Source organism: Nematolebias whitei, chromosome 10, assembly GCF_014905685.2.
Source record: "Nematolebias whitei isolate Nwh7 chromosome 10, NemWhi1, whole genome shotgun sequence".
In the NCBI taxonomy this organism is placed as follows: domain Eukaryota; kingdom Metazoa; phylum Chordata; class Actinopteri; order Cyprinodontiformes; family Rivulidae; genus Nematolebias; species Nematolebias whitei.
This window is the reverse complement of record NC_056507.1, coordinates 29,467,360-29,477,054: the sequence shown is the minus strand read 5'-3', so window position 1 is coordinate 29,477,054 and position 9,695 is coordinate 29,467,360. Positions and strand designations below refer to the sequence as shown.

Below are 9,695 nucleotides of genomic sequence, written 5' to 3'. Positions count from 1 at the left end.
ACAACAAAAAGGTTTGTAGGCTCAATCGTCCAGGTAGATAACAAAAAAAGATTCAATCATTTCATCTGGACCAGTTTATGCTTAAAATATTTAATCAAGAATGAGAGTTTGAAAGATAATTTGTAATAAAGTTAGTCAGTTTTACTTAAAACACCAGATCTGTGTTGATCAAGATTCTGTAAAATTCACTAAACTGAACCTGTTGACTTCAACGTCTTAAAATTAAAACGTTCCAACATTTCCAGCAGAATTTAATAATTTAACAATACTTTTTGTACGTATAAGATCCTTAAATGTGCAACCGTCTTGTCATTTGTGAAGATATGCATCGAGCCAGAGGTCCCCCGAGGTTTTTAGTGATCTGAAAAGACAAAATGGCCATTATTTTAATTGATATTGTTTAGAAGGGGCAGAAATGATAAGAATTTGTTCTTCTTCTGCTGCCTTTCATTTTATATGTATCTTATTTTATTTGTATGGAATAAGTCTTGTTTTAACTGAAATGAAATGAATAAATGAATAAATAAATAAATAAATATTACCAGCCAGTTTATGAGACACTCAGTTGTTCTTTAACACACAAAAAAGACAAACTGCCTCTTAAGTACCGTATTTTTCGGACTATAAGGCGCATGAAGTGAAATAAGTTCATTTTGAAAGATTTTTGAGCACCACGTTCCACATTAAATCAGCTTGAGGTCAGTAAGCACAGCCAGAATTAATACATAACGTGCACCTGATTATAAGGCTCATTGTTGATTTTTGAGAAAAGTAAAGGATTTTAAGTGAGCCTTATAGTCTGAAAAATACATACAATGAACTGAATAGTTACGATGGTTTCGTAGCAAGACGGAGAACGGTATTTGGGGGAAAGGTGACGTCAATTAGAGGAAAACATTTAACTACCAGAATATATCAGAGACTGTGACAGTTTTTAAAAAGAAACTTCAAATCAGTCGTACTCATTCATGACATGTCGTGTGATGTTTGTGTTTGTTTATGGATTGTTGTATCAGTTTTGTTCTACAAACTCTTTTTATTTTTTATCTGCTTTGGACAGCGGATGAAATTCAGTCGTGCTAAGTCCGGCACATTTACGTTCTTGGAATTTTAACAAATGTGCGCAGTCCTTTCAAACGAATAAAGGAAATGAAACTGAGACCGTGTGTGAGTTCTGGTTCCGTCGGCCCGTTCTCAGTAGATTACCTGACGACGTCCGCCATGCCTCGCCACAAAGTTTTAACCTGGTAAGGAATCCCGTGTTTCTCACACAGAGCGCGGACCCGCGGAGCCACCAGGTGGTAGTTGTGACGCGGCATCCTGGGGAACAAACTGGGAGGGAAAAAACAAGGATGAAGATGAAGAAATGTGTCCCTCAGAGATGACGGCATGTCAGCACCCGACTCAGCTCAAGAAACTGAACACGAGGAATTTAGAAAATTCATCAAATTCAATCTTAATTTTAAATTCAAGTCGGGGAGTGGTGGTGCAGAGGTTAGAGAAGGTGGGCCTGTGAGCAGAAGGTCGCCGGTTCCACTCCCCGGACCAACATCATCAAAATGTGGGTGGTAAAGGTGAAGCACCCACACCTGCCTCCACCCTCATTCGCCCCACTCTGGGCCCCTGAGTAAGACCCTTAATCCCCCACATCTGCTCCCAAACTGGTCTCTCTTGAAAACGAGTCCTCGTGACCCATTGAGACTACCCGTATAAATAAAGCTTAAATAAAAATCAACAACTAAGCTGTGGTGTCACTGGTTCTGTAACTGGTGGAGGATCCAACAGGAACTGTCATTTATCTCTTCATAAAACCTCACAGGTAAATCTGTCTCTCTGCACAGTTTTCTGCACACTTCAGACTGAGCCTGAATTCTGAATTTGATGAAGTTACTGTAGTTCTATTTATTGAAAGAGCTGCTGGACCTGGTACCTGTGTGTTGCTTTGTGAGGTAAAAGATCAACGGGAAAATGACCAGTACCAACAAACAACCTGAGCGTAACTCTTAAAACCTGTCACAGTGGATTTTAGTCAAACAGTGAGTCTCCTCCTGGGCTGTGTGGATCCCAGACAGTTAATCACATGGTCGGGCTGTAATCACGTCACCTCACTGTTGACTCGGCCTCAGAAATTAACTTTACATTTTCAACACAGAAGCTTCAGTGGTTTGTGAAGCTGCACCTTGTTGTCTACAAGAAACCAGAAACCCTGGGAAGTCCAATGACAGCTAAAGATTCATAAAGTTGCCTTCACACGTCCCAGTTTTGCATCTTAAGCCAGTATCTCACTGGGCTGTGACTCCGGGTGACAAACTGCAAACAGCGTTCACAAAGGAGTTTCCAAAATTATGGAAACGTCCACAAAGTTTCCTGATGCATGCTCAATAATCCAGGTAGATAAATCTAAGAAGTCAAGTCCTCTGGACCTCTTCAGTCCAAAGACCACTTTGGCCAGGACTGCCTCAGTCTAGTTCGAGACAGACTGAAGAAGTCTTTTGGATGAAAGATGCAACGTTTCAACAAGGAAGAATCCATCCAGAGGACCAGACTTGATCTGGTTCAATTTATCCAGCTGGATTACTGAGCAGCATCAGGACCTTCTCAGTTTAGTTTCTATGAGTCAAAAAGTGTGAGACAACTATGGCAACAATTAACTATCCATGAAAAAAAAGGATTCAGACATTCCGGGCACAGTGAGAGTGCAACAAAACCGCCCGGAAAATTAGAATATATTGCAAACACAATTAAACACAACTAGGACGGTTTATAATTAAATTCTAACAAAACAAATGCAAACTCCTGACAAGTTTTGGCCTCGATGTCAGTGAAAAATTGTGTAATGTTTCACAGTTTTATGCCTCCAACGTGTCTCCAACAGTCCCAGCCCATGAGACTCAGGCTTTATAAACCAACTCCAGTCTTATTCTGTCAGGTGTTGAGTTTTAACTCTGGTATGATGAAGTTTGGGGCTTAGTAAGCTTTTAATTGTTGTCATAGCATTTTCATTTGCTCAGCTGCCTTTGTTTTAGCTCCTCCTCTCACCACCTGAGGCCTGCACTGTGAAGCAGGACCAGTGAGGTAACTAAAGGTTCACAAGTTAATCAGCTTCATGATCCTGAAGATCCCAAACTGAACCTGCCAGTCTGACGTTGCATACTGGTCCCTGGTGTTTGTTCAGGACGAACTACTGATGATGATTTAAACTGCCAGAGACTTTCCTGGTCAGTTTCCACTGAAAAGCCACAAACTCAAGCAGGTGAGCTTGTTTCAAGTTTCCATACGAGACACTCCCTTTATGTTTGAACAGAAGATGCAGGTGATTTACTGTTTGTTGCTTTCAAGAGGCAGGTTTTACACTTACTGGTGCTCGATTTGAAAGTTGAGGTGTCCGCTGAACCAGTCGTTGAAGAAGGACTGCTCAATGTTGCACGTGGCTTGTAGCTAGCACGGAAGATGAGACATGAGTACACGTTAGTGTGGGCGTGGTGCATGTTTTGTTTTTTTAGCAACACTGATTTTAATCTTAGGGAACAACTTTAGGCATATCATTCATGAAAAAACTATCTAACATCTGAACGATGCCCTTCAAGTAAAAGCAACTTTAAGTCCTAACAAACATTTCCATGCTAACTTTAATTTGCTAAAGTAAAGACACTGAAATGAGGTCTTGTGGTGGGATTTAGGAAAGCAGGAATGTCCACTAATAATATGCGATTAAGCTTTTGCTAAGTTTTATCAAGAGTGTTTGAGCAGGACAGTCAGGAGAGCAGTGAACATAGAGGTTAGATAGTTTTCCTATTCATACATCCACAAAAATTAAATAAGGACAATGTCTTTAAATATCTATAACTGAATGTGAGATTTCAATAGAGAAGCATGGTGGCGCAACTGGTAGAGCTGTTGCCTCTCAGCGAGAAGGTTGCCGGTTCAAATCCCGGTCCGGGGGCCTTTCTGGGACATGTTCTCTCCGTGCATGCGTGGGTTTTCTCTGGGTACCCAGGTTTCCTCCCACAGACCAAAAACATGATTGGTAACTCTAAATTGTCCCTAGGTGTGAGTGACTGTCTCTATGTCTCCTTGTGATGGACAGGAAACCTGTCCAGGGTGTCTCACGCCCCTCGCACAATGATGGCTGGACATGGGCACCAGTGACCCCCGTGACCCAAAAAGGAAGAAGCGGGTAAAAGATAATGGATGGAGATTTGAATAATTCAATGTAAATTAAAAACTAATCATATATCTTTTAGCTGGAATGAATAGAAGCAGTGAATTTTTGGAAAGTTCATTAATCCAACAGGAAGTGACATAACCTACTTCGCTTGTTCATAAGTTTATACTTTGTTTTAGGAGTATGAAAAGATAAATTTACCAACGTTAACGTCAAAAACAGTTTTGCACATTGTGCTTGCTACAGCTTGTTCCCTTTGTCCACAGTTTAAAATGAGTGATTTTAGTTCTCTTTAAGATAAATAATGTTAGTAACTTACTTTTTCTCTATATGAACGCTTCTTCAGTGCCAGGACTTCTGCTGTGACTTGGCGCGATATAAACAAACTGAACTGAATTGAATTAAGACTTTAAGACAAAAAAAGGCAAAGTTTGACTCCATGTAAAAGACTTGAAGCTGAGATGAGAAGTCAGGTAAGACTTGTTGTTTCAAGCTAGACTGTCCTTTATCGCATCAAATCAGCACTTAAGTCAGGGTCAACTCAACGTTTTTCTGCTTTAGACGTCATATAGTAAAAAAGTCTTGACGTTAACTGTTGGGGTCAACCTTGTTTGTCTGTTAACAAACTATCTCTTAAAGCTCTGGACAAAGTTTAATGAAACAGTCAGAAAATATCCTGATGCATGCTCAAATTGCTCATGCTCGGAAAGTTACCATTAGATGTACTTCTACAATTTGACCTATGGAGGTAAAGCAATTCAAGATGGCCACCACGGCTTACTGACCCTAACTCACACAGAAATGGCTACATACAGGATGTAAATTTGATCAATACTGAGACAAACACAGCGGTTTAGTAGCTGACAGTCATTCACAACACAAATATCAGATCAGGCGAAGTGTCGCAATATCACATGAGACAGCTATTTTCATGAGTTTACCAAAGCAGCCACAACTCTGTCATTTCTGCTGATAAAGTAATCTTAGTTTTAATCTCTAGCACGAAAGGCAACGGGCACTTTGCTTTGTTGTTGCCAGAGTAAAGGAGTTGAGTCAGATTAACACACAAAGCACAATATATGAGGAAAGCAGGACGTTGAACTTCATCATTTTGTTATGAACCACATACCTGCATGGTCAGCCAGTCCTGGTGCCGCTCATATTCAATATTCATTGGAAGATGGTTCATCTGGGTCACCCACACAAACCAGTGGCTCTCTAAAAACCTACAAACATAAACAGCAACATAAAGCAGTTCAAGAAGTTTATCCCTTCATGTTGCATTCATAACCTTTAATGATAAACTCTCGTTTAAATGGAATTGTTTCGTGTCTATATTTGTGTTCAAATATAAAACTAATAAATAAACTTGCTGCTTAAATTCGTACCTGACAAACAGGATGAGCGCCGCTGAGCCCAGCAGGCCGTACAGCGGGGTGTAGCAGTAGAAGAATCGAAAGTAGAACGACAAATACCACGCCAGATCCTTGAAATGACAGAGCAGGTTAGTTAAAAATGCTCTCGACTCGCTCGTCTAATACTTGATGCGTAAATAAAGAACAGCTATGATTAATCCCTTGACTGGGACGTTTATTTTATCGGACCATGAAAAATCTAAAATATTTGAGGTGTTGTTTTATTAACTTTATTTTATTTCAAATTATGTACACATTCTTACATTTCAGGCTTGAAACAAAGGATTTAAACAAAGCTCAAAGCAAAGGTGACTCATGGTGTGTAATAAACTGAGGTTTCTGTCTTATTATGCTTTGGTTTGAACAGGCCGTGACTGACGGCAGCTCAGTCCAGTAACTGCACCATTTCTCTCAGTCGTGCCTGATTAAACCCTGTTTAAACACATTTCATCATCTAGAGGTCTCATGTAATACTAAAAACCCCTCAAAGCACTTTAATGCAATATCGCTGCCAGCCCATAAGCCAAAGGCTTCAGAGCAGAGGATGATTAAAACTGATTTTTGGAGTTTTTCATAAAAGATTTTATGAATTCTGTGTTTTTTTTTTCATTCAACCTTTGTTTATACAGGTTAGTCTCGTTGAGTCACGAGGACTCTTTTACAAGAGAGACCTGTTTTGGACAGACAACAAGACCAAGGTTGGCCAACATATGGCCCAGGGGCCAAAAGTGGCCAGTGGAAATCACCATCAGGCCCCCAATATTTTTTTAAAGAAAACCAGTTTAAAATAAGCTGATGAAAACCTGCCTGAAGTTTTGGACAAATACATCAAAAACCTTTAGATTAAGAGAGGCTAAAACATTTTTTTTACATCGCTGTGTTTCCAAAATAAGTCTGAAACTTAAAGACTTCAAAAACGTAAATATACCTTATTTATTTATTTGTATATTTACACCAGTAAATATACTGACAGTGAGTTCACAGAGAGTGTATGTCATTATAAATAATAAATACTAGTATATACTGTCATGCATATTTAAAGAGGTTTTTTTTATTTTATCAAGCATACTATTTTAAAATGAATAAAAAAAGCTTGAAAATAATCTTCCAATTCCCCAGATCTCTATGTGGCTCTTTGATTCCTTTCAATGTCTTGATTTGGCCCTTTTTGCAAAATAAATGTTGCCAACTAGACCATGTAGTGTCAGTTTTAGTTTGTTTGTTAAAACAAGATCTGAAAGACGGACCGTGAGCTCAGAAGTCTCAGTCCAGAGAAGTTCATGTCTTCTCTGAACAAAGTTAAAGGCAGAGAAGTCTGTAGTGATTGTGAGAATAAATCTCCATTTTAGTGCTTGTTAAATGTTGTTTATTTCACTGAAGAGCTTAATGATACTGTGGTGTTCATCTTTTTTTTAAGTATTGCCGTTTTTTTTTTTTAATATTAGTACTTTTTTCATGTATAGGATTATAAACTAAGAAGGCACTTCAATCACATTATTTGTTACATCTTGTTTTTTAACCTTGTTAGAATTCCTTAATTCCCTGATTCTGACCTCCTTTTGGAGTTAAAAGTGTGAAACAAAGGATTTAGTTCAGGGCTATTCAACTAAATTGTTCTTGGGGCCACAGTTACTGGAAGCTCAGGGGCCAGACATCCAGCAGTTAATGTCATTAATTAAGTTTGTTTGACGATTTAGAACCCAGTTGTTCACTGAACTGAGCTCACCCATTGGCCTGATTTGGCCCCCGGGCCACCAGTTTAATTTAGTGTTCATCACTGAATAAAATAAAGATAACAAAGCTATAAAATATAATATAATAATATACCTTAAGGTAAGATACATAATATATATCTTATTACTAATATGATTATTATTATTATACTAATATTTTATTATAAGATGTACACTACATTGCCTAAAGTATTTGCTCACCCATCCAAATGATCAGAATCAGGTGTTCCAGTCACTTCCATGGCCACAGGTGTCTAAAATGAAGCAGCTAGGCATGCAGACTGTTTTTACAAACATTTGTGAAAGAATGTGTCGCTCTCGGGAGCTCAGTGAAATCCAGCGTGGAGCTGATAGGTTGCACCTCTGCAACAAATCCAGTCGTGAAATTTCCTCGCTTCTAAATATTCCACAGTCAACTGTCAGCTGTATTATAAGAAAATGGAAGTGTTTGGGAATGACAGCAACTCAGCAACAAAGTGATAGGCCATGTAAACTGACAGAGCGGGGTCAGAGGATGATGAAGCGCATAGTGTGAAGAGGTCGCCAACTTTCTGCAGAGTCGATCACTACAGACCTCCAAACTTCACGTGGCCTTCAGATTAGCTCAGGAACAGTGAGCACAGAGCTTCATGGAATGGGTTTCCATGGTCGAGCAGCTGCATCCAAACCATGCATCACCAAGTGCAACGCAAAGTGTCAGATGCAGTGGTGTAAAGCACACTGCCACTGGACTCTAGAACAGTGGAGGTGCGTTCTCTAGAGTGACGAATCACGCCTCTCCATCTGGCAATCTGATGGATGAGTCTGGGTCTGGCTGGTTGCCAGGAGAACGGTACGTGTCTGACTGCATTGTGCCGAGTGTAAAGTTTGGTGGAGGGGGGATTATGGTGTGGGGTTGTTTTTCAGGAGCTGGGCTTGGCCCCTTAGTTCCAGTGAAAGGAACTCTGACTGCTTCAGCATACCAAGACATTTTGGACAATTCCATGCTCCCAACTTTGTGGGAACAGTTTGGAGCTGGCCCCTTCCTCTTCCAACATGACTGTGCACCTGTGCACAAAGAAGGTCCATAAAGACATGGATGGCAGAGTCTGGTGTGGATGAACTTGACTGGCCTGCACAGAGTCCTGACTTCAACCCGATAAAACACCTTTGGGATGAATTAGAGCGGAAACTGAGAGCCAGGCCTTCTCGTCCAATATCAGTATGTGACCTCACAAATGCTCTTCTGGAAGAATGGTCAAAAATCCCCATCAACACACTCCTAAACCTGTGGACAGCCTCCCAGAAGAGTTGAAGCTGTTCTAGCTGCAAACGGTGGACCAATGTCATATTGAACCATATGGATTAGGAATGGGATGTTACTTAAGCTCATATGTGAGTCAAGGCAGGTGAACCAATACTTTTTGCAATGTAGTATATTTTATACATTTCATTATTTTGCTCTCTATTTTATTGCATCATCCATAATATCCCTTTTTTTCATTTATTTATGATTCAACATGAACCCTATAACAGTTTATTACAAACAGAAACAGCTGTAGATGCTTCTTACCACCCAGTTGCGGCGAGAAATCATGACATTCAATATCTGAAGGTTGAAGACGAGTGGAATGAGCAGCGGTGGTCCCACTAAAGTAAAAACATAAAATGCTCAGGTTTTCTTTGGAAAACTTTTTGTTTCTTTTAAATACTTTAATGACTTTAAACGTACGAAGAAAGTAGTACTGATGTTGATGGTTATATGGCATCTGTTTGATCTTTTTAATGCCGTACTGCGAGGAACAAAAGAACAGATTCACGTGAGTAAATAAGCTGTATATATATTTTTTAAAAAAGGTTCAGAAATACTTTTTCTTTTATCTACTCGCCTCCACAGGTTGAATGGCGCCAAGAACAAAGATGCCCGACATGTTGACATCAGGATCTTTACTCAGGACGTTGGGTTTGGCGTGGTGACTGAAATGTAGATGATTCCACCAGTTGGCTGAAGCTCCCTGTCAAAACAGCCTTTTAATACCTGAGAAACATTTTACAAGAAAATAAACATCACATCTTAAAATGTTACCTTCAAATGTCCGATGACAAACTTGTGCACCAGGTGATTCCACTTGGACTTCTTGAAAACGGACAGGTGACCAAAGTCGTGCTGCAGCCATCCGCCCTGAGACTAGTGAGGAGATGAAAAGATGCTTTTTGTTTCTGCAGAGTGTCAAAGTGCTTTAGCTAGATTTAGTTAGTGAGTTATCTTTTGTGTAACAGGCTCCTTCCGGTAACAATAGTTGTGTTGAAATAACCTGTGATGTTGCCAGCATCACTGCACACAGTAATGTCAGCGTCCAGCTCGTCCCCCAGTATGAAACCATGAGCCAGGCGAGGGCCTCC

At 39.9% G+C, this 9,695-nt stretch overlaps 1 protein-coding gene across 1 annotated transcript in view; it reads right to left on the bottom strand.

Annotated features, from left to right (window-relative positions):
* Positions 1-244: 244 nt before the first annotated feature.
* The window catches only part of LOC119416460 (fatty acid desaturase 2), an 11,607-nt gene continuing 2,156 nt past the window's right edge, over positions 245-9,695 (bottom strand). The window contains exons 2-11 of the mRNA XM_037683695.1: positions 9,608-9,691; positions 9,379-9,480; positions 9,182-9,307; positions 9,025-9,085; positions 8,866-8,942; positions 5,554-5,651; positions 5,295-5,391; positions 3,359-3,438; positions 1,207-1,332; positions 245-361 (exon numbers count right to left, since the gene is read on the bottom strand). Of these exons, the coding sequence (XP_037539623.1) occupies positions 310-361; positions 1,207-1,332; positions 3,359-3,438; positions 5,295-5,391; positions 5,554-5,651; positions 8,866-8,942; positions 9,025-9,085; positions 9,182-9,307; positions 9,379-9,480; positions 9,608-9,691 (903 nt within the window). The 3' untranslated portion in view covers positions 245-309. The remainder of the gene's footprint in view (positions 362-1,206; positions 1,333-3,358; positions 3,439-5,294; positions 5,392-5,553; positions 5,652-8,865; positions 8,943-9,024; positions 9,086-9,181; positions 9,308-9,378; positions 9,481-9,607; positions 9,692-9,695) is intronic.